Source organism: Phacochoerus africanus, chromosome 12 (assembly GCF_016906955.1).
Source record: "Phacochoerus africanus isolate WHEZ1 chromosome 12, ROS_Pafr_v1, whole genome shotgun sequence".
Classification (NCBI taxonomy): domain Eukaryota; kingdom Metazoa; phylum Chordata; class Mammalia; order Artiodactyla; family Suidae; genus Phacochoerus; species Phacochoerus africanus.
The window spans coordinates 70,549,235-70,574,038 of NC_062555.1; the positions used below are offsets into that span (position 1 = coordinate 70,549,235).

Below are 24,804 nucleotides of genomic sequence, written 5' to 3' on the forward strand. Positions count from 1 at the left end.
AGCAATGGCATTCACCAAAGACAGAAACCCTCAGAAGCCAACAGCATCTGTCTTTCAAGGCCCTTATTGGTAGAATGCAACCCATGTGTGTCAGCGCTCTCGATGCCTGTCTACTTTATCTGCTCTAAGCAGGCCATTTGACAGTTGTTGAAGGCAGAGCCCATTCCTTCATCCCTCAAGTCTAAAAGGCACTACCTTGGCTTTTCTCCCCTCCTTTTTGGCCATACCCAAGGCATATGGAAGCTCCCCCGGACAGGGACTGAATCCAAGCCACAGCTGCGGCAACGCCAGATCCTTAACCCTGCGCCAGGCAGGGATGGAACCTGTGCCTCAGTCTTTAAATGTCTTCACCGCAGCAGGAACTCCTTATCTTTAAGTTATCAGAGGAGAGTCAGTTTAAGATAAATACAACTTTTTGAGAGCACAATTTGGCAGGAAATAACAAAAACGTAAAGGGCATATACCAAATAAACACTCCATTTCTGGGGATCTGTTCCTCAGAAACACTGGCACAAGTACAGAAGCTGTCTGGACAGGGGTGTACCACGCCCCAGCATGTCTGACCCCCAAAACTGGAGGTTATCTCACTGCCATCAACAGGGAAACACTTTGTGGCTACTAAATAAAAACAAAGTAACTCCGTATACACTAAAATACAAAGGGATCTACTGTATACAACTGAGTACATAATATGCATTATGTAATATTATCTTGGTAAAAAAAAGTACATAAAAAATTGTGTTTTTGGAGTTCGCGTCATGGCTTATTGATTAATGAGTCCGACTAGGAACCATGAGGTTGCGGGTTCGATCCCTGGCCTCGCTCAGTGAGTTGGGGATCTGGTGTTGCCCTGAGCTGTGGTGTGGGTCACAGACGCAGCGTGGATCTGGCATTGCTGTGGCTGTAGTGTAGGCTGGCAGCTACAGCTCCGATTGGACCCCTAGCCTGGGAACCTCCATATGCCGTGGGTGTGGCCTGAGAAAGAGACCAAAAAAAAAAAAAATTATGTTGTTAAGTGTACAGAAAAAGACTCAGCAAGATGGGAAATCCAACTGCTAACAGTGTTATGGAAATGGTTACTGAAATTATGGAGTGGACAAAAGGAAACTTACACTTTTATCTTTTCTATATTACAATTGAGATTTTTTTCTACGTAAGCATGTCTTACTTCCACTATTTAAAATATCTCCAAAAAAATCTCAACTCAAAATCAAGTAAAAGGAATCATAATTTCAAAGAAATACAAATAAAGGAATGTGATAATTTCCCTTGAACACATAACTTTTCTGATAATAATTTGAAAACTTAATCACCTATCACTTTTGGACTAATATAACAAATTTGGAGCTACTAGAAATTATATATTTTAAAAAAGTCCTTTCACTTTACATGATCTAAATTAAAATTTTAAAAGTTGTACTGCTCTCCTCTGGATGCGTAAGAACTTACAGCATTTAGTCTGATACCCACTCTTGGCTGGTATGAGCCCTGTCTCGGTCTTCTCTAAGAGAGAAGGCAGGTGGGAAGGCGGTCTTAGTTCACTGTCACCAAGTATACCCCCAGAATTCTTGCCATAGTCCTGTTCTCTGTTAATGTCATAAATGCTAAAACGAAAAAGAAAAAATTGAATCACACAGTGAATAGTTCTTTTTCTGGCATACCTACTATATAAACGTTCACTAAGCATCTAGTTTGCATTATGCAGAGTTCTACAGTGTTTACCTTTGACAAGTCTTCAGAGCTAAGGGCTAAAATTGCTCTAACGCCCATAAACTTGAAATGCTTTTCCTTAACTCTTCCATTTCTAAAAAAAATTTTCTTCATAGAAATGAATTATGCTTTAGAGGAATCATGTTCGCCTCGCGGAAAACAGTCTTTCAAACTGAAGAGATTACAGAACCACACCCATATTCTACTGGTTGGAAATAACAAATCAAATAGAACACAATTAAGTAAAATCTCTCCCCACCCCTAAATAAGTAAGTGTGTGATTCACCCATTCCTTAAACAGAACTATTAGTGGGGACTATTTCGTATCCTGCTCTATGCTCTGCCCGATTTTATCACGACGAGTAAGAAAAAGTCTCTACATCATGACAGCTCTTAAATGAGAAAAGGAAGAAAAACCTGTAAAGATATCTGCACTGTAAACGTGTGGGAGAATCTGAACATGACACAGTGGGTGCACAATGACACAATCAATGTCACGGAGAAGGGGACATGGCAAGAAATGTTTCAGAGAGGCCCTGGTATTTGAAATCTGAGTAGATATTCAAATGACAAGGAAGCCAAAGAAGAGCACTAGTGTATGTGTTTTCACAGCAATAGAAACAAGAGCAAATGCAGGAGAAACATGATACACATAAGGAAATGCATGCAGTTCATTATTTGAGGAATTAAATATGCTTGACAAAAAATTAGCATGTATATAGTTTTATAACTTTTTTCAAAAAGGATTTGAGGTAGGGAGTTTCTATGGTGGCTCAGTGGGTTAAGAACCTGATTAGATCCAAGAGGAGTAGGTTTGATCCCGGGCCTTGCTCAGTGGGTTAAGGATCTAGCATTGCTTTGAGCTGTGGTGTAGGTTGCAGATATGGCTCAGATCTGGTGTTGCTGTGGCGTAGACCAGCAGCTGCAGCTCCGATTTAACCCCTAGCCTGGGAACTTCCATATGCTGCGGCCGGGGCCCTAAAAAGAAAATAAAAAAGGGGGGGAAAAGAAAAAAAAAAAAAAAAGGTCTTGAGGCAGAATTATGTAGATATATTTAAGATTCTTCAGGAAAAAGCAGGACTAGTGAGGGTATTCATTATTTATGTCAGGAGGGGAGAATTAAATTGGGAGACCAGAATTCTAGTGCACACCCCCCACTAACTTGCTCTAAGACCTTAGAGTGATGAGGTTGTTGACTGCCTTCCCAGTAATCATGCCCCCTTTCCCCTCTTCCCAAACCGTAACTCTGTTGAGGCGTTGGGCTGATCTCATGTTTTAGGAGTGGCTTGGGAAGGTGGGAGTGGGGGCTGAGTGAATATTAGTTACTCTAAGCTCGTTACGGTAATTCTACTCTCTTTAGTTAACGACTGTTTAGGAATAAACATGTGACTCAGTTCTGCTCGGGGTGAGACTGGCGAGTGGATGATGTCTACAGAGAGGACTCCGGGTCAGCTTTCTCACAAAAGGACAAAAGATGCACTCTTTTGTCTTCACATTTTTTTTTTTTTTGGCAGCCCAGCGGCATATGGCTTTCCCAGGCTAGGGGTCAGATCTCAGTTGCAGTTTCGTCCTACGCCACAGCTGTGGCAACGCTTGTGCCAGGCTAGGCATCGAACCTGTGCCCCAGCACCCTGAAACTGTTCCACCACTGATCTTGCCATGCCACACCAGAAGCTTACCTGCCTTCATCTTATTGAGCCTTAGGGGCTGAAGATGTGTTTAAGCCCAGTATAGGGATACCACAGAGCAGAGGCTTAAGGGTTCCCTTCTCTGCTCCTGCATCCAAGGATGGCTTTTAAAAATAAGATGGTCCCCCAAAAAACCAAATACCTGGGAATACACCTGACCAAGGAGGTAAAAGACTTCACATGCTGAGAACTATAAAACATTAATCAAGGAAATTAAAGAGGATGTAAAGAAATGGAAAGACATTCCATGCTCCTGGATTGGAAAAATTAATATTGTAAAAATGGCCATACTACCCAAAGCAATCTACAGATTCAATGCAATCTCTATCAAATTACCCATGACATTTTTCACAGAGCTAGAACAAACAATCCAAAAATTTATATGGAACCACAAAAGACCCGGAATTGCCAAAGCAATCCTGAGGAACAAAAACCAAGCAGGAGGCATCACTCTCCCAGACCTCAGACAGTATTACAAAGCCACAGTCATCAAGTCAGTGTGGTACTGGTACCAAAACAGACAGACCAGTGGAACAGAATAGAGAACCCCAGAAATAAACCCAGACACCTATGGTCAATTAATCTTTGACAAGGGAAGAACATAAAATGGGAAAAAGTCTTTTCAGCAAGTATTGCTGGGAAACTTGGACAGCTGCAAGCAAATCAATGAAACTAGAACACACCCTCACACCATGCACCACAATAAACTCAAAATGGCTACACCACAGCTCACAGAAACGCCAGATCCTCAACCCACTGAGCGAGGCCGGGGACCGAACCTGCATCCTTGTGGATACTAGTTGGGCTCATTACCGCTGAGCCACAACAGGGACTTCCTGCCACTCCTCTTCTAACCTGCAAGTGTAATCAGGTTCAGGAGGGTCTTTACTTTCAGCTCTGGTTTCCTCCTGTAGAATCCTGCCACCAAGGAAACACAATCCTTCCTTTCCAAAGGCCACACACTCACTTCTAGGAGTATTTTATGAGCACTTTCTAGATCTCTGGCCTGCGCAGGCACCTTCCAACCCCGTTCTGCTTTTCTTAGTAGGTACTGCAAAGCAGTTCCATCTCAGCCCTGTACTGCAAGCTCACTTACGGCGGGGCTCTCAGTTTCGGGGACGGACCAGCTGCGCCTCTTCCACACAGCTCTGCCTTTCTCTCACAACTGCTGGAACTTCCCATCACGGCTTCCCAATAGCACCTATAGGAGATAAGGGGTCTTTTCTCCTAAATTTGTTCAAAATGTAGTTTGAAAGCTTCACTCTCCCCCCAATTCTTCTTTATTTGGTTTTTAGGGCCGCACCTGTGGCTTCTAGAAGTTCCCAGAATAGAGGTCAAATCAGAACTGTAGCTGCCAGTCTACACCACAGTCACAGCAATGCAGGATCCAAGGATGTCTGTGACTTCCACCACAGCTCACAGCAATACTGCATCCTTAACCTACTGACTGAGGCCAGGGATTGAACCTGAGTCCTCATGGATACCAGTCAGATTTGTTTCCACTGAGCCACGACGGGAACTCCCAGCTCTTCCTTTTAAAAGTAGAAAGATTAAGAACGAATCTAGTCTCGTTCCTGTTGGAACTGCACACTCCGGCTGCCGGTTTTGTCCTGTGCTCCCCTTTTCATGTTCAGGGCACCAACTAGACTTTCGACCCAGATACTCTCATCCTTCAGTTCTGGGACACAGATAATGTCCTACCACAGGATTAGATGAAGAACCTTCTTGACTGGTCCTTTGTTTCTTACCCTCTCACTCTTATTTTCTAATTATTGTGGCTATTCTTTTTTTTGTATGGCTATTCTATTTTTTAGGAAAGTTCTTCAGCTTTATTATCTAGCCTGTTCCTGCTTTCTGAATAATTCCCCTTGAGAAGTCCTTATCTGCTAAATAGTTTGTCACGGGTTGGAAGTTTCCCCAGAAGAGAGTCCTTTCATATCTTGTTTGGGGGAGCCGCATAAGCTTGACTACTGGTTTGGGGAGCCACGCAGAGGAGGACAGCTCTGCTTTCACCGTGGAGTGTGCCGGCGTTCGCTGAGCCCGTACTGGCATTCAGCGCTTCACCCCTAGCGCAGCTGTCAAGAGCCCGCCTAGCTCACGTCTCCGAAGTGTAGACCTTGGGCCTTCTGCCAGGGTACAGGTGCACGGAGTGAGAGGGATACAGGTTATCAAAGTGATACAAGCCATCAGCTGACCCGCTGTTCCTACTCCATCTGCGGTCCTGCCTTGAGAAGTACTCGGCACCGCCAAATCCTGAGCCTCTTCCAGATGCCGTGGGGCCGGCTCGCTTCTCTTGGGGGCGCACGGCCTTCCGCACTCTCTGATCCGGAGAAGCCGTTAGCTCCTGACCACCTTTTCCTAGTTTCCCAAATGCGGGTTTCACCTCTCTCGCGCTCTGGATCTTTGTGGATTGGTACCTCTGCTCTTTCACTAACATCTTAATGGCATTTCCAGAGGGTGTAGAAAGGGACATGTCACAAACGCAACTGCAAGTGTCTACCTAATTTAAGCCTTGATTTCTTCGATCAAAAATGCAGAACATACCATCTAACATGGTGGCAACTATTACCATTATTTTTCATTTTCGCTTCTATAATCATGAAGACTTCATTTTATTTACGTATGTACTTGCCACAGACCTAATTACACATCCAAATCAATATTTGATTATTTACCCAAATAAATAATAAAAAGTACAGTCAAAGTAGATCTTCAATGATAGTCTCTCAAAGCACTCTGTTCTTTTCTCTTGCAGTATTGACCTTGGTTTATAATAACATATTCATAATTACCTCAGTAATATCTACTTCCTAAAAAACCAAGCCCTATGAGGACAGGAAGCACGTCTGTTTTGTTTACCTCTGATTACCCAGCATCAGTCCAATGACTGGCACACATTATATGTATTTGATAACTGAATGAAAGAATACTTATGCAATTTAATCTGTTCCAAAACTCAGAAAAACAAATCTTCCCAATTTTTTTTTATAAAGCAGTCAAATGTTAAAAACAAAATTTGACAAAGAAAATACACAAGAGGGGGTTCTCATCGTGGCTCAGCAGTAACAAACCCAACTAGTATCCATGAGGATGCAGGTTCAATCCCTGGCCTTGCTCAGTTGGTTAAGGATCCAGCACTGCCATGAGCCGCGGTGTAGGTTGCAGATGTGGCTTGGATCCGGCATTGCTGTGGCTGTGTGGTGTAGGCCGGCAGCTACAGCTCCAATTTGACTCCTAGCCTGGGAACTTCCACAAGCCGCAGGTGCAGCCCTAAAAGCCAAAAAAAAGAAAGAAAAGAAAATACATAAGAAAGGAAACTACAGATCTCTTACGAATATTGACACTAGAATCCTAAAACATATGTACTGGTAAAGAGGGATATCAGGACATTAAAATAATAACAGATCATTAGGATACATTCTAGGAATACATTCTAAGAACTGGTTAGTCCATAAATGGACTAACCACATTAATAAGTCAAAGTTATCATGAGGGGCTGCTGAGTGTGGGATGAGGTAGGAGAGCCACACATCAGACTGTCCAAAGGAAGTTACCTCATAATCCTTTCACAACAGATGACATGTAAGTTTTTGTTGCTGTACAGTGTTTTTTCATTTATGTAATAGTATTCTGGCCATGCTTAATCTAAAAAACAAATTGATGCTGCCAAATAAAAGCTGTTCATTTAGCAACACAGGAAAAATGTCCTGCCATAAATTGTTTGGGAGAAAGAAAAGCAGATTACAAAAGAGCAGTATACATATATCTATAAAGTCTTAAGAACATACACCCTGATTTACTTTTAGTTTTTGCATTTTTAGGGACGCACCCACAACATATGGAGGTTCCCAGGCTAGGGATCGAATAGGAGCTACAGCTACCAGCCCGTGACAGAGCCACAGCAACACCAGATCCAAGCCGTGTCTGAAAGCTACACCACAGCTCATGGCAATGTTGGATCCTTAACCCACTGAGCAAGGCCAGGGATCGAACCCACAACCTCATGGTTCCTAGTCGGATTCATTAACCACTGAGCCACAACGGGAACTCCCCATACACCCTGTTTTAAACAGTGCTCATCTTCTGTTTATCAATGCTTATCAATACCTGATATTTTTCTTATTTGACTGTCCTCCCACCACTAGATTATGTGCTTCATGAATGGAGGGAATTTCTTTCTTTTCCACCCGGTATCCCCAGTACCAAGAACAGTGCCTGGTACACAGTAAGGCTTCAAGAAACATTTATATAACGAATGAATGAACTCTTATTCCAGATCACTTCTTTCCTTAAACTCTGCAGCGGCTTCTTGGTGCCCTGAGAACACTCCGCACACTCCCGGCTGTGGCCAAGAGAAATCCGGCTACGGCTCATTTCCTACCCCTCACGGTGATGCGCCCGCCCCTGGCTACTTCGCTCCAGCTGCCTTGGTCTTTCCATTCAGGCTCTTTTGCTCCTTTCAAGCCTCTGCACTTGCTGTACTTCTGACTGGAGTGCTCGCTCCCATTTTACCCATGGCTTAGCTCCCTCTTTTAGGGAAATCTAGAAGTATTCTCCCAGATAAACCTTCTCTGATCACCCCACCTAAAGGAGGTATTGTCTTTAAGGCACTCAAAGCAACATACAACACCTATGACAACCTACTTCTGGGGGGGGGTGTCATCATCCCCACCAGACAGTACAGCTCTCAGAGACAGATGCTGGGTCTTGCTCACGAAGTCCCTGAGGATTCTGCAGAGCTCCCAGGACCACAAGAGACAGTCAATATTCCACCAAGTTATCTGTGGGCGGGTCAAGTATATGTAATGTTGATTCATTTTTTACAGCTTTATGTATTATCTGAAAATTTATGTAAGCATGAATACAATTTGGGAGAAGCAAAGCTATTTATACTTTGGGGAAAAAATCTCCCATTGCCTTAAGTAGTAGCAAATTCGTTTTTTTAAAATGAAGACAGGGTAGAGAAAACAAATGGAAACACCATTTCCCATAAGCTGAAACAATAAAAGACCCATAAAAGCAAGCTTCTCTATTAAAAAAAAACTAAGACTATAGAAGAGACACGTACGATTTCCACAAATCTGTAAAATATGTTAAAAAGCCTGCCATGTCAAAAGTTTAAGTTTCTTCTAAGAGAATCATGGACAGAAAGAATAAAAACCAAGGTACCCCTTACTATTATCTGAAGTGCAGTCCATCTGGAGTCACTGCTTTACAATTAAAAACACGACCTAAAATACCCTTCGTCTGTAGGGCAGGCGAGGGGCTCGAAGATGGGAAGCCAGCGCTCCGGCGGTGGCTGGGCTGGGCTGGCTCCGGAGGGCTCTCCCGCCACCACAGTCCCAGCGTCCGAGGCTCAGCCGGGAGCAAAGGCTGGAAAAGCCTCAGGCACCAAGGAACCCCCCCCCCCACCCCCGTCCTCCACCCACCTGGGCGGCCCCACCCAAGCTTGACTCCGCAAAGGCCCTGCAGGCGGGACACCCAGTCCGGCCGGTCTCGCGTCTCCTCCTCTGCACCCCGCGCTCAGCTCCGCTGGGCCGGCAGCTCACGGCCAGGGAGCCCCAGCGGGGGTGGGCGCCAGCCCGCTCCTCACCTCATGGTGCGTGGGGGTGGAGGTGGCGGCTGTGCCTGGGCCGGCGGCCCCTCGGCGCCCGCCGGCCAAGCCAGTGCGGCCCGGGCGGCGCGAGCGCGCCTTTTAAAAGTCAACGAGGGCAGCGGCCCGCGAGGCCCGCGCACACACACGGCGGCCGGGTGGAGCGGTCGGGGAGCCGCGGCCCGGGCAGAGGGCTGGACAAGCAGGCAGAGTGCCCTCCGCCCTGCTTCCGTCTCCCAGGACTCCCAGGCGGGCAGGTTTATTGTTATTTCGCAACGACGGACGGCTCCAAACTTTCCTCGACGGTCTTGCCATTCGGGATTGCAAACCGCAGACTTAACCCGAAACCCACGTCTTTTCACTACAGTGACCCCAAGTTATTCTAACTCAAGGCCGCTATAAAGCTCTCCCTTCTTGTCTATGTAAACGCACCGATTACGGCTTCACGGGGCTTTACTGTGTACTTTACAAAAATAAAAGGTCTCCTGAATACAGTTCTGGATACTCTGTGTGTTCCTAGGAGATGCTGATACCAGCACCTGGGGTCCAGATGGGGGTGCTTGTTCTTCCCACGAAGCCATGCAGCCCTAACAAACCCACCAAATATAAATATAGACTGAAGGCGGCTGTGGCGAAGTGTTTGGCCTGATACAAGAACATCTTTACTTTTGGCTCATGTTTTAATCAAGTAAAACATTTCCTGGACCATACCTGCATTTGCTAGAGGAAAACTAATCAGGAGTTCCTTTAAAAAATCGCTGCCCCATGGAATCATACAAATAGAAAACATACAGGAAAAAACTCACAAATTTCTTAAATTCATAAAGAATCATGTAGATTAATGACTTTAAAATTGCAAATTCACTTTGGGTTTTAGTATATGCAATGGGAGAGAAACTGCCTTCCTTTAAAAAAAAAGTTAAAATTACCTAGCAAAAAAATGTACCTCTGTACTATGACTTTTTCATTCAACTGTGGCTTACTTTTAAGGTTAATATTCAATTTTTGAAGACTTTTAACATTCTCAAAACCCAATCCTACTATAAAGATTTCTGTATATCAGACATGTGCTTATAACAGTTTATCTATCAAATTTTGTTCTTTTTTACTCTGCTGTATAAAAAGTCAACAGATTTTTAGGAGACCATATTTTCCATATTCAATACTATGCACCTTTTATTAGAATCACTTCAACGTTTATAAGGTGCCATTTTCACACATCTGTATAAAGGAACTGACCTTCACTCTAGCTCTTCATCAAACAAGGTTTTACTAAGTCGTGCTTTAGGGAGTTCCTATTGTGGCTCAATGGTAAGGAAACAGACTAGTATCCATGAGGATGTGGGTGCCATCCCTGGACCCGTTCAGCAAGTCAAGGATCTGACCCACTGATCCTGATCCAGGGTTAGCGTTGCTGTGGCAGTGGCATGCGCCAGCAGCTGTAGCTCGGATTCAACCCCTAGCCTAGGAACGTCCATATGCCGCAGGTGTGGCCCTTAAAAATATCAATCAATCGTGCTTTAGCATTAAACTGTCAGCCTGCAATGAAATGGCTTCATTAAATTCATTACTATACTACAAGGATACTGTTAAGTAGTTTTGTCCTCTTACAAGAAAATCCTAACAAATTTCTCTCAGCTTCAATTACATTTTAAGGGCTGCTTTGGATTATTTTGATGACTACATATAACAAAAGAGAAAGTGACACCTAATCCATGCCATAACAATGATTTTTTTAATCACCACCACCCCTACATACACGCCATCACAAATACCCCAGGCAAAGAATAGAATGGGCCTGTTCACTAAAGGTGGCTCACTGGGAAGTAGGGGATAACAACTGGGTGAGGCAGGTGCCTCAACTGATCAAAACAGGCCTCAGGGGTCAGGGTCTTGAATAGTCTTTCTCTTAATGAGGGAGCAGGTGCAGCCAATGGCTCTAAACAGGGTTTATTTCACCATGCCAAGGAGGGCAGTGAATCTTTAACACAGTGTATTACCAAGGGACTTAGTTATCCAATTAAGTGTTACTAAAATCTTATTCAGAGGAAACAAGGTATGCCCCAGATATGTCTTATAAAATTCACAATTAAAAAAGAGAAGCCAAATTTAAAAACAAAAGGCCAATTGAGTTCATCAATAAAAACAAATTCCGTTTTTTTGGGATAACCTTTAACAAATATAACCAATAAAAGAGAAAAAATTAAGTACCAAAAGGAGGCTATAACTACAAGTATATGGAAAACATTTCTAAAATTATAAATTATCACACACAACTTACACCAACACATTTGAAAACTATAAAAACATAATTTACTAACATTGGTCTAATGGAAGAAACATCTGAATAACCGGTTATGATGAAAAACCCGCAAGAGTGGTCGCAGTCCTACTCCTTCTCCCAAAAGACCAGTTTCAGAATTTTATTGTCAAAGTTCATTTTTCACTTATCAGATTATCAAAAATCCACAAATTTGGCAATGTAGTCTGTTGCAGAAACTGTGGGAAACATAGAGGGGAAAGAAGCAAAAGACCAAGAGAAAATATTTACTATGAAGTTATAAAAGATTTATTTATACATTAAGATAAACAGATCAATAGAATATAAAAATGGAAAGTCACTGTTCAGGAATTATAAATAGCCAATAAACACATTTAAAAACACCTCCAATTTGCAGACTTAAGAAGCCAAATAACTCCAAATAAAGAAACAGTGAAACAGTACAAAGCTAAAAACCAAGAGAAAAATATCAAAGCCGCCAGAAAAAAGGAATTGAGAGATTGACAGGTGATTTTTCAATAGCAATAATGGAAATCACAAGACAGAGGAATGAGATCTTCAAAGTGAGAAAGAAACCATCTGCCGACCTAACTGCTGCACTTAGCAAAACACCATCCTTAAATGACAAGGAGACAGACATTTTTCAGGCAAACCAACTGAGAGAGTTCATCATCAACAGACCTTCAATGAAACTCCCACCAACAGATATACTTTGAACGGAAGGAATACAGTCCTAGATGGAGAGTCTACAAGAAACACGAGTCGACAAATAATAAAGTAGTAAAAATGTGGGAAACAAGCACTGACTGTAAAACACAATAATAATTCTAAACAGTTCTCCTGTCTGGTAAGAACATTTCTTTTTCTTTTTTTTTTTTTTTTTTTGGCCTTTTCTAGAAAGGGCCGCTTCCTGAGGCATATGGAGGTTCCCAGGCTAGGGGTCCAATCGGAGCTGTAGCCGCTGGCCTACACCAGAGCCACAGCAACGTGGGATCCGAGCCGCGTCTGCAACCTACACCACAGCTCACGACAACACCGGATCCTTAACCCGCTGAGCAAGGGCAGGGACCGAACCCGCAACCTCATGGTTCCTAGTCAGATTCGTTAACCACTGCGCCACGATGGGAACCCCAGTTGCTGTCTTTTTTTTTAAATAGCAAAAGATTTGAGGAAAAAAAAATCAAATACCTATTTATTAACTAGGTAAAATAAACTGGTACAGCCACAAGACAGAAAACTGTTTTTCCTACTCTGCAGAATGCATATGCTTCCTATATTCTGATTTTGAAGATTTCCAGGATATACTGATAAGTGGAAGGAAATAATGGAACATAGCAGAAATCAGAGTAAGAAGGAGGAATATTATTTAAAAAATTGGGGAATGAGATGGTCAGGTACAAGGAAGAAAGACTTTTTAAAATGTATGCCTTTATATTTTTTAGTTGTTTAAATACATTATTCCAGTAACTTTTTTTTTTTTTAGCAAGAGTTCATTAACTTGTATATGTAACATTTTATTTTAATTCTTAGGTATTAATAAGAGAAAACAAGCACTCAGTAGAAAAACTGGGGAAAACAAGACATATTACAGAGAAGAGAGACCCTCAATTTAAGTAAGCAGTTTAAAACCACAGTACTGTATAATTTTACTTTTAGCAAAAATTAAAAAGGCGGCCAATGTCATATAGAATGGAGAGAATGGAGATCAAAGGGAGGTTTCACTTATAACTGGTGGAGTATAAGTCAGAATCACTATTTGAGAAGTTAGATATTATCTAATGAAATTGAACATCCACATATCCTCCCAACAGATCCAGCCATTCCACTACTAACATGCCCAAGTGAAAGTACTGTATATATGTACTTGGAGACAACCTAACATTAATGGGCACCACTAATGGCCCAAATAACCAATACGTTCTTAAAGAATAAAACGGATAAACACATAATATATTCTTATAGTAGCTTATTAACAAAAATGAGTGAATCAAGGAGTGGTTCCCAAAATGGTGATGATAATAAGATATGTCACTTTTTTGATATTATCAATTGAAATGTGCCATCATTTGGGAAATCTACATCATTCAGTGAACTAATAATATCTTTCACATGACCAATGCGTGGGTGAAAGATCCCTTTTAAAAGACAGCTCAGGTTTTACTACTGATGCCTTTGAGTTCAGTGGCTTCAAATGAAATTTGTACATATAACATTAATATAAAATGAAATTTGTAGAAATTCCACAATGCAGTTAACCTTTAAGAAACTATTAGATTTTGATGAGTATTAAAGAAAAACACAATATTTAAAAGATGATTAAAACACTCCTTCCTCTTCTAAATATACAGCTCAGTGAGGCCAGATTTTCTTCACATACTGCAAGCAAAACAATATATTGCAACAGACTGAATGCAGAAGCAAATAAGAGAGTCTAATCGCTAAAGATATTTGAGAAAATATAGAAGAATGCCATTCTTGCCACCAACTTATTTTCGGTTCTGGAAGCTATATTTCATCAAAAATGTTTAAAATGTATCAGGTTTACTATCAATAAATATGCCATATGCTTATATATAAATGTACCAATATCCATATTTAAAAACGGGCTTGGTTTTCACATCTAATATGATATAATCCACAGAAGCAAAAGATAATTTTGGGGTCCTGGATAGTTTCTAGAACTGTGAAGGAGTCCTGAAATTTCAGACTTTCTGAACTACAGGTACATGCTTTAATAGAGAACAATCTCAGAGACATAACGTTTAACAAAAATAAATCACAGAATATCAGCAAATTCTACTTAAAGTCCAAAAGCAGGTCAAAGTAAACAATATGTTGGTTAAGGATACACACATGGTTGATAAAACTACAAAGAAAATCAAGGGAATAATTAACACAAAATTCAGGATGCCTGTGGTGGGATGGGGCAGGGAATTCTTGCTTCTGGGGAGAACAAAGGCTTCTAAGTGCTAAGGGTCCTTGTGATCAAGCAGGGCACACAGATAAACTTTATTTTTAAAACAGTACACACAGATGGTATATTTTACAACAAAAATCTGAACAGAAGAAACAAGGAAACATACCTATTTTCCTTGAGGGAAAAACTCAAAAAAATGTCTCTTCTCAATTTAATCTATAAGTTCAATGCAATCACAAACAATATCCCAACAAGATTTTCTATAGAACTTGAAAAGATGGTTCTAAATTTCATCTGCAAAAAAATGCAAAAGAAGAGCCCAAAGCTTTTTTCAAAAGAAAGTGCCAAAATATACTGTAAAGCTACAATAATGAAAACAGTGTGGTAATAGAAATGGGTCAAAGAAGTTCAGAACCCAATTAAAAAAAACCAAAATAAAACAGCAAAGGATATGACCTGGCCAAAAATGTTTAACTTTCTGATTATCCAAGGAAGACAAACATTTCAATGAGATGTTATTTTCAAATATCAGAAAATTAGTAAAATATTATCATCCAGTGCTGGCTAATGGGGGAACACAAACACACCTTTTGAGAGAGTGAATATAAGAGGGTACAATCATTTGAAGGTAATTTAACAATATTATTATCCATCATTCTCATAAGGAAGCAATGCTATGATGCACAGAAATACTATGGTGAACACACGAAGCAAAAAAGATAATCACTGCAGCATTTTAATTATAGGGGAAAACTTAAAAATAACTTCAACATCCATCAATAGAGGCATGAAAGACTCATTTGATAAATAGGTGCCATACCTATTTAATTATCCTAAACAGATATAGCACATCATACTGTATTCATTTAACAAACGTTATGTTTCAAGCAAGTTTTTAGACCCTTTTTGGATTTTAATTCATTTCAGCAACGATGTCTGGATTACAGGAGATGCTTGTGATACAGCTTTTTTTAAAAAAGAACTGTTACCTTTGGATAAACGTCCTGAAAACACGTTTCAAACACTGCTGTCTTCCTTAAAGTAAGGGTGAACGAACACTATGCCACTTTTACTTTTTCTCTAGACCGGGTTACTTACTGCTGCACACGGAACACACTGCGTAGAACTATCCAGTTCTAGAAGGACGGTGTCCAACAGAAAAGCATTCGTACACTGCTGAGGAACGGCCGCTCTGCCCCAGACCTGCCCTCTCCGAGCCTCCGCATGAAATCCCATGCCCACCCCCGGCCCTCGGGGCAACGCCGCGGCCCCGCGTCGCCGCCGCCTCCGCAGTAACACCGGAGGCGGGCGCGACACTTAGGTCTGGCAGGCGTCCTCAAGCCTCTCGCCATCCTACCTCTGCCTTACAGCGGAGTAAAGGCTGAGGGAGGTGGACTTAAACTTCGGGATTTCAGAGACAAGCGGGGATTAAGGGAAACGTGCGGATTTCCCGAGACTCTTCCTCAGCGTTTGAGACGAACGTGCCGCGCTCTGCCACAAACGCTGCGTGGTGCCGCCGGGAGACCCCCCGGGTGGCACGGACCAGCCCGTGATGACAGTCCTCCCGCGCTACCTCGGTTTCTGCTGAACCACCCACCCTCCCGGGAAACGCCTCTTCTTTTTACGCCTCCTTTTTAAAGCGAACGGTCCTAAGCGGCCGTGGAGTCTCTACGGAAAGAAAACTGGGGTGCGGGCGGCACCAACGCGGAGAAAATGCCTTCCCAGCCCGCGCAAGCCACAGGGTCAGAGCTCCGGCCCGGCCTTGGGTGCAGCGGCCGCGAGGATGCAGCGGTCCTCGGACCGGCAACTCCAAGGGAGACCCGGAGCCGGGGACCCCCGAGGCCCGCCCCGCACGCACCTGGGAGGCGCTGCCCGACTCCAAGCCGGGGAAGACCGTGGGGTAGCGACTGAGAACCGCAGCAAAGCAACGGCGAAGACTCTGAAAACCGCCGGCCCGGAGCAGCGCAGACAGACACGCATGCAAAGTCAATGCCTGCCCAAGCCCCACACCAGCGAGCGCCCCGACAGCCCCGCCGCGCGCTCCGCCCCGGGGGACCGAGGGGCGTCCCCGAGGGGAGGCTCACCTGTCCGCGCCGCCGCCGCCCTCGCGGACCTGCGAGGGGCGCTCAGGGTCCTCCCCATGCTCCGGGGTGCCGTCCGCCGCTCCGCACGCGCGTCCTCCCCTCGGTCCCACGCCCGCGGGACCCTGCGAACGAGCCGCCCCTTCCCGGGACTCCCCTCCTCCCGGCTCCCCCGGGGCGCCTCGCCCGCGTTCGCACAGACTCGTCAGCCGCGCGCGGGACCCTCCACGTCGCAGCCCGTCCTTGCTCTCCGCCCTTGTGCGGGGAGCGCCGCCCGGGTGTCGCGGGGCTGCCCCGAAGCGCCGGCGGGAGGGACACGGGCCCGATGTCCAGGCTCGAAGGCCGCAGGCCCCGCTACGCTTGTCAGCCCAGCGTCGCCCCTGCCCCAGACGCTCATAGGAAGGCGCGGACGCCGAGACGCCCCGCGGCCTGAGGGAACAGGTCGACTTTATCCGTGACGGGCGCTGGAACCCGGAAGCAAAACCCCAAGCCCACAGGAAGGGGAGATGGGTGGGGGGAAAGAAAGTGAAAACTGAACTGTGGCGTCCCCCGAAGACGCAGGAGCCAATCGCTGAGGAGAAGGAGACGCGCAGGCGCGGACTGGGCCGGCGTCCACGCGGCGCTCGCCTCTCCCCGCTGCGCATGCGCGATGCAACAGCGCTCCCCGGGATTGGACGGTGGACTCTGGCAGGCGCGGCAGCTGGGCGGGGCGGGGAGTCTCTGGTGCTACGCGTCGCCGGATGCGGAAGGCGCGCAAGGGGAGACGCGGCGGCGTCGCCATGATGGGCCTGCACCTGCTTTGGGGCTCGTTGGCTGCACGTGTCTTTACTTTACTTCATTGATTCTCCTGGTATAGCTAATGCGGCAACGCTTTAGTCTTGCCCAAAGGCGATGTTTACAAAGTCACGCCCTTATTGTAGTGTCAAAAGCGTTGATCCGCGTGCGTACGTCGTTTACGTGATGGTTCCCTAGGAAAACACTTCTACAAGTGTGACCTCCAGGGCAGAGTTAAGGGACCACGAACCGTGGTAACTCTAGCAATGACAGCTCTTAGGAGCCACAGACACTTAACTGTGAGCCAGGCACTGGGCCGCATAATGAGCGGAATGGTTTATTCCTTCAGTAGCACCTTTAACTCTTCACTGGGGCTGGATGCTGAATTCGGCAGGAAGGCTACAGTCAGGAGTAAGCCAGACAAGGGCCCTGCACACGTGGGGATTATTCCAGAGGTGGATGACAATCAGTAACAAGTAAACCACCCCCACCAACTTAACGACAGCGGAATTTAACTTAATAATGCTGTGAAAACAAGCCAGAAATGCTGGAGGATGGGATTGGAGGCTGGAGGCCCGGGCAAAGGAGTGCAGCTACAAGGTCTCCCTGAACAAGCGACGTTTGAGGTCAAGTCTCCACGATAAAAACGGACCAAGCCAGTTCTCAAAGTTGTGGTGGAAGAGCTTTCCAAGCAGAAGACAAAGCAAGTGGAAAGCCCCTAGAAGTAAAGTTGTGTTAGCGAACTGTGGAAGGTTGGCTGTTAAAGCAGAGACTGAGGTATCGTAAATATTTTGCAAAGTACACAAAACCAGTAAGCACAACTCCCTGGTTTATCACAAAGCAAATATTCATGAAATCACTGCCATGGCAAGAAAGAGAACACTACCAAAACCCCAGAAGCTGCTTCTTGTGCCACCTCTGGGTAGATACCCACTGCCCTTCCCTACCATCAACCTTAACCACTCACCAGGAGTTCCCTTGTGGTGCAGTGGGTTAAGGATCCCGCATTGCCACTGCTGTGGCGCAGGTAGGATTCCTGGTTTGGGAACTTCCACATATCTTGGGTGTGGCCAAAAGTTTAACCACTATTCTAACTTGCAGGATAATTTCTTCCTTTCCTAACAGGTTTGCTGCTTAAATACACATCCCTCAAATTTGCCATTTCCTTTTGCTTGTGGCTTGAACTTTATATAAATGGAATAATTTTATGCCTGGTTTCTTTGGAGTAACATTGTGAGACATGTTTTTGTGTGCATTATTCTTTCATTTTCATTGCTGTGTGTGTAGCTGTGGATGTACCACATTTTCAAAAATCCATTTTACTGTTGATAGACATTTGCATTGTTTCCAGTTCTTGCCTATTGGGAATAATACTGCTTGAATGTTCTTATTCATGTCTCCTGGTTTACATGGGCGTCAGGTATGTTGGGTGTGTGACATACTAGACATGATAATTTGGATTTTTGCTTCAGCAAATATTTACTCCCTTTGGTCTTCCGCTGTTGGCCAAATTGACTTTTCTACCCCATGGATGTTGTTCTTGGTCATTTGAGTTCTTTTGGCTGATAGAATACTAGCAAACATGATATATGCAGAGTTTTAAGTGTGCTTGTGTAGTTTGATTTGGCTCTTGAGTGCAGAGATGCCCATGAGGAGAACATGGTGTCATGTAGCTGTTGCCCCATCAATCTGGTCCCTCAGAACAAACATAATATGGAGTAGATGGGAATCCAACCTTCAGGCCAAACCTGGTAGATCAGCAGAAGCTTAGACATACTAAAGACTGGTGAGCATGAGAATTAATGCTGTTGTCCTAAGTCACTGAGTTTGGAGTGGTTTATTGTACAGCATTTCTGTGGCAATAAAGAAGGCATATATTCAATTTTTTTTTTTTTTTTTTTTTTTGCTATTTCTTGGGCCGCTCCCGCCGCATGTGGAGGTTCCCAGGCTAGGGGTCCAATCGGAGCTGTAGCCACAGGCCTACGCCAGAGCCACAGCAACATGGGATCCGAGCCTCGTCTGCAACCTACACCACAGCTCACGGCAATGCCGGATCGTTAACCCACAAGCAAGGGCAGGGACCGAACCCGCAACCTCATGGTTCCTAGTCGGATTCGTTAACCACTGCGCCACGACGGGAACTCCATCAATTTTAATAGATAAAGTCAAACTTTTTGCAAATAGCTTTTACAAAGTTACATTTCCACAAGAAGTATGTGAGAATTTTAGCTCTACATCTTGGCCAACATTTTGTAACTTTAGCTACTCTGAAGGGTGTGTTATGGTTTGAATTTGCTTTGCCTCCAACTTTGTTCTTTTTCCAATATTTGAATAGTTTTGGCTATTCTAAGTTATTTGTATCTCTGCATAAATAATAGAATCAGATTCTCTTCTATCTAAAGAACCCCCCCCCCCACGCTGCCAGAATTTTGCTTGAGATTGTGTTTAATTACATGGATCAGTTTGGAGAGTATTAATATCTTAATATTCCAGTTTTGAATTCATGAACGTGAGCTCTCTATTTAGTTCTTTCAGATTTTCTCTAAGCAGCATCTATATTTTTCAGTGTATAAATCTTCTGCATATTTTTTAAGTTTTTTTTTTTTTTTTTTTTGGCCATACTGAGGCATATGGAACTTCCCAGGCCAGGGATTGAATCCAAGCCACATCTGTGACCTATGCCACAGGTGAGGCAATGCCAGATCTAAAAAACAGAAGGAGGGGGTGGGGGAACACTTCGCTATTCATTTTATGAGGCCAATATTATACTGTTACAAAAAAAGAGAGAAAACTATCACAAGAAAGGGAAACTGTAGACCAATATCTCTTAAGAACATGTATGCAAAAATTCTCAACAAAATACTAGCAAACTAGATGCAGCAATACAACAACAACAACAACAACAACAACAAAAAAGAATTATAGGAGTTCCCTGGTGGCCTGGCAGTTAAGGATCTGGTGTTGTCACTGCTGTGGCTCAGGTCAAGTTCCCTGGCCAAGGAACTTCTGAATGCCATAGTGATGACATAGCCAAAAAAAAAAAAAAATTATACAGCATGGACGAGTGAGATTTATCCCAGAAATACAAGGTTGAAGTAATACTTAAAAATCAATTAATATAATAAATCATATCAGTAGAACAAAAACCAAAAGTCACATCATTCTTTCAATAGATACATAAAAAGCATTTCACAAAATCCAATACCCTGATTGGAAGAAAAAAAAAAAAAAACACTCAACAAACTAGCAACAGAGGGGATCTTCCTCAACTTGATAGGGGTTTTTAATAAAAGATTCTAACTTTATTTATTTATTAGGGCTGCTCCCCTGGCATATGGAGGTTCCCAGGCTAGGGGTCCAATCGGAGCTACAGTTGCCAGCCTACACCACAGCCAGAGCAACGCAGAATCCAGGCTGCCTCTGCAACCTACACCACAGCTCATGGCAACACTGGATCCTTAACCCACTGAGCCAGGACAGGGATTGAACCTGCATCCTCATGGATACTAGTCAGATTTGTTTCTGCTGAGGCACAGTGGGAACTCCAGGGGAGTGATTTTAAAAGATGAACTTAATCTATCTGACAGCAGTTACACTATGAAACTACTAAACTGTCATCCCAAGAAATTAAAAATGACTTATTAATTGTACTTGTTTTACCTTTTGTACTAAAAAGAATGATTTTATTTTTCTTCAGAACTATAGAAACTTCCAAGAAAAAATATCTTCCCTCCTCCTGCCCCTACCTTTTTTTTTTCTTCCCAAGTTGATATCTAGGAGGCAGATTCTCAAATTGTTTGCAAGGATGGAATTTTTGTTCTTGAGCGTTTGTGGTTTTTTTTTTTGTCTTTTTGCCATTTCTTGGGCCACTCCTGTGGCATATGGAGGTTCCCAGGCCAGGGGTCGAATCGGAGCTGTAGCTGCCAGCCTACGCCAGAGCCACAGCAACACGGGATCTGAGCTGCGTCTGCAACCTACACCACAGCTCACGGCAACACCAGATCCTTAACCCACTGAGCAAGGCCAGGGATCGAACCCACAACCTCATGGTTCCTACTCGGATTCGTTAACCACTGCACCACGACAGAAACTCCAGCTCTCGTTTTTATAATGCTTGTGAAATGCATCCTCTGACCGGATGTGCCTTTTCATCAGAAGAGTGGTTAATCTGACCAAATCCATTTTCCATTTCCCCTTGATAGGGCTGTGACTTGAAAGCAGAGTAAAAAAGTGACACACATGTAAATGTAAGTATATAAAATACAAATAAACACAATACACATAATGTTAACATGACTATACCTACATACAAGCGTACAAGAGTCCCATCATGTCTCAGCGAAAATGAACCCAACTAGTATCCTTGAGGATGTGGGTTCGATCCCTGGCCTTTCTCAATGGGATAAGGATCTAGTGTTGCTGTGAGCTTTGGTGAAGGTTGTAGACATGGCTCGGATCCTGCGTTGCTATGACTGTGGCCGTGGGGTAGGCCAGCAGCTATAGCTCTGATGAGACACCTAGCCTGGGAACTTCTCTATGTGGCAGGTGCCACCCTACAAAACAAAACAAAAAATGTACATGTGTGCTTGTGTGTAAGCTGACATTTGTGTCATTCATACAAGACCATTGAAAACAGCAACACTAAAAAAATCGCAACAGGGCAACAACAGTGAACACGAGGTTTTGCTTGCAGGAAAAAAAAAAGAGCAACTATTCTTTCTTTGATCACTTTCATTTGGAAATGTATGACTTTGAAGGAAGTTGCTTAAAATTACTCATGATTCCGTTTTCCTAACTAGAGTCCAAATTCTTCTGCATGGTTTCTCAGGCTTTCTGGGAGCTGACACTGCTCACCTTTCCATTTCATAATAACAGCCGTCTTTGCAACCCTAATCCCAATCCCACCTTCCGTGGCACTCTGTGCTCTAACCACACTGATTTTTTATGTGGCCAAAAGTCCACATACCTCGTCCCTGCCAGACCTGTGCTCTGCCTGATGTCTTGTCTTCTAACGAGTGTGTATTCAGGTCTCAGTCTAGGAAGCCTGTCCGGACTCCCCAAGCTGGGTCCATGGTACTGTGTAGATTACCTCCCTTTTTTCCCCGCTCCTCAGAGACAAAAACTTCCATTTTTTGTGCTATTTTGCTACATGCTTCTAAAAACATGTGGGGTTTTTTGGGTTTGGTTTTTGCCACCCTTGATCTCTCAGTTTGGGATAGGACCGTCCTAATATGGGTGGTGAGGACTGAGCTCTTTTGGACAATAGCCTGCAAATAGACGTTGGCCTCCTTCCATGTTCCCAAAAGAGTAGTATCATCATTTTTATCATGTCCACGGCTAAGCCGTAAACACAATTTTGTACAGCTTTTTATATTCCTTGGAGTTAATATTTGCCTTCTTTTTCTCTCTCAAAAATATATCCCCCAATTCTCCAACAACACATATGCACACACAGAGCTGTATTCGGAGAGTGAGGAATAGAGGTGTGTGTATATAAAAATGGGGGAGAAAAAAAGAAGTTAAATTATCTTTAATAAGAAGAAAACTAAGAATATCTCTGTGTTTGAAGAGTACTCGGTTGCCCAGCTTGTGAAACTTAGCTACGCTACAATCCTCCACCCCCAAATGCTGTAAGAAGAGTGTAAACACAGTGCTGTGTGTTTAAAAAAATATAAAGAAAAAAGTTTCTGGGCAAACACAAAGGCATGAGGGATTAAATTTGGCTGTAGGAACCAGGCAGCCTTCGTGGGAGAGGTGATCTAAGTTGGTCCCTCAAGGCTGAGTAGGATTCTGCAGGCAGAGGAAGCAGAAGGGCACAGAGGCGTGAATGCTCAGCATTGCTGAGGATGGCAAGTCGTTTGTGAGACAGGCCTTTGGCGTATTGAGGACATGATGAGATCTGATCAGATCTGTATTTTAAAAAGATGATTCTGATGACCGATGAATGGTGGCCAAGGTTGGGGGAAGCGGGAGGGAGGCAGAGGCAGAAACCTCTGTAGGTCTTAGGATCACATTTTCCATTCTCTCCTATCCCCCATAGTCCCAGTGTCAAATATTTCACACAGTGGAGGCTCAATGGGGAGTTCCCGTTGTGGCTCAGCGGGTTGCAAACTCCACTAGGATCCACGAAGATGCAGGTCCAGACCCTGGCCTTGCTCAGTGGGTTAAGGATCTGGCTGTGCGGTGAGCTGTGGCATGGGTCGAAGATGTGGCTCAGATCTTGCATTGCTGTGGCTGGGTGTGAACCAGAAGCTACAGCTCTGATTCAGCTCCTAGCCTGGGAACTTCCATATGCCGCAGGTGCAGCCCTAAAAAGAAAAAGAAAAAAAAAAGAGTGGGGGAAACTCAATAGATAAACGTTACTGACTGACAGAAGTTTTTTTGTTATGTTGGAGTGGAGAAAGGAAAGAACAAGAGGAAAAAAGCAAACAGAGGAAAATCTCTCAGAGGAAACTGGACAAGAGAGGAAGGAAACGGGGTTAGAGCTTGTTTTCTAGCTTCCGTTCCACCCACTCTGTGGAAAAACACCCATTACTGGTCCAAAATTGATGTTTGTTTGTTTCCTCGAAATTTCCCCAGTCATGTCCTATCATCAATCATCTCTCGAATTAACTACTAGTTTTACTTCCTCGCTTGAATGTTAGACATCTTTGGTTTAGGTAGGAGGGCCATCTGGTATACCACCTGGTCCAATCCAGAGAAACATCTACAACAAAACAACTAGGTAATACAAAAAAGCAAATTATAACAACCGCAAAAATTATCTCAGTAGCAGAATACAACCTAGGTGTAATTATCTCTTACTATTGAAATGAACGAGGACAAGCAAACAGGTAACCTTAAAGCAGTGGCTCTGAAACTCCAGGGAGGGTAAGGATTACTGGCGTCCAGCTGAGGGATAAGGCTGCTCTGGTCCCTCTTAAAGAAAGAACCTGCCATTTCAAAGCAAAGAGTATGGTTAGAGGACATCCCCAACGTCAGCTGATTCAGAGTTTGCTTTGGTTTTTAAGCCAAAGTCATGCCTTTCTTGGGGTGGCAGCTGACCAACGACTGAACACCATAGCGTTACAGGGGCTTAACCATTTCCTGCCCAATGTGGGATTCCAAGCTTCCTGCTGGGTTGGGTCTGCACTGCAGTCTGGTTGCCCCTTCTGCCTGGTTCTGCTTCCTCTCTTTTTTTTTTTTTCACACGTATTACTCCCTGACATGGCTGCAACGAACTTGGGCAAGGTTATACCTGAACTTCATAAGCTGCTTTGAAGAAGAAAAAAAAAGCTCCATTATTCAGTCACCCACTGGGAATCAAACAAATTTTTCAGTTCTACTGCAAGACTTCAAAAGGTGTTTGTTTTAATGAACATGAACAATTTGGAATGATTTCTCTGGAAAGATGAAAGAAACAGGGAGTATGCCAGCTCCTGTAGAAAGTCTGTCCTTACAATGAAAGCATGGGGGCACTCTGGAGCTTAGCGCACGCAGCCCAGTCCATGTAAAGGAAGGTAGAGAGTTGCGGCAGCTGGACACTTTTTTGCACATGGACACGTGGGCGTATTCTGCAAAGGATACTTGGACACATGGATATGTTTTGCACACTGGACACACTGCACGTGGATACAGGCGCAATTTGCATGTGCAACACATTTTGCACACAGATGCATGTTTTGCACAAGGGCACTTGCGCACATGGTCACATGTTCTGCACGCTGGCACACGGACACCCTGTGTACATGGTCACACGCGCGTGTTTTGCATGCGGAAAT

At 44.0% G+C, this 24,804-nt stretch overlaps 1 protein-coding gene across 2 annotated transcripts in view; it reads right to left on the reverse strand.

Annotated features, from left to right (window-relative positions):
• The window catches only part of TASOR2 (transcription activation suppressor family member 2), a 69,579-nt gene extending 52,753 nt beyond the window's left edge, over nucleotides 1–16,826 (reverse strand). The window contains exon 1 of one of the 2 annotated variants that reach the window (XM_047754845.1): nucleotides 16,274–16,826. In XM_047754845.1, the coding sequence (XP_047610801.1) occupies nucleotides 16,274–16,331 (58 nt within the window). In that variant the 5' untranslated portion in view covers nucleotides 16,332–16,826. The remainder of the gene's footprint in view (nucleotides 1–16,273) is intronic. The other variant, XM_047754847.1, reaches the window with a different exon arrangement.
• Nucleotides 16,827–24,804: the final 7,978 nt, after the last annotated feature.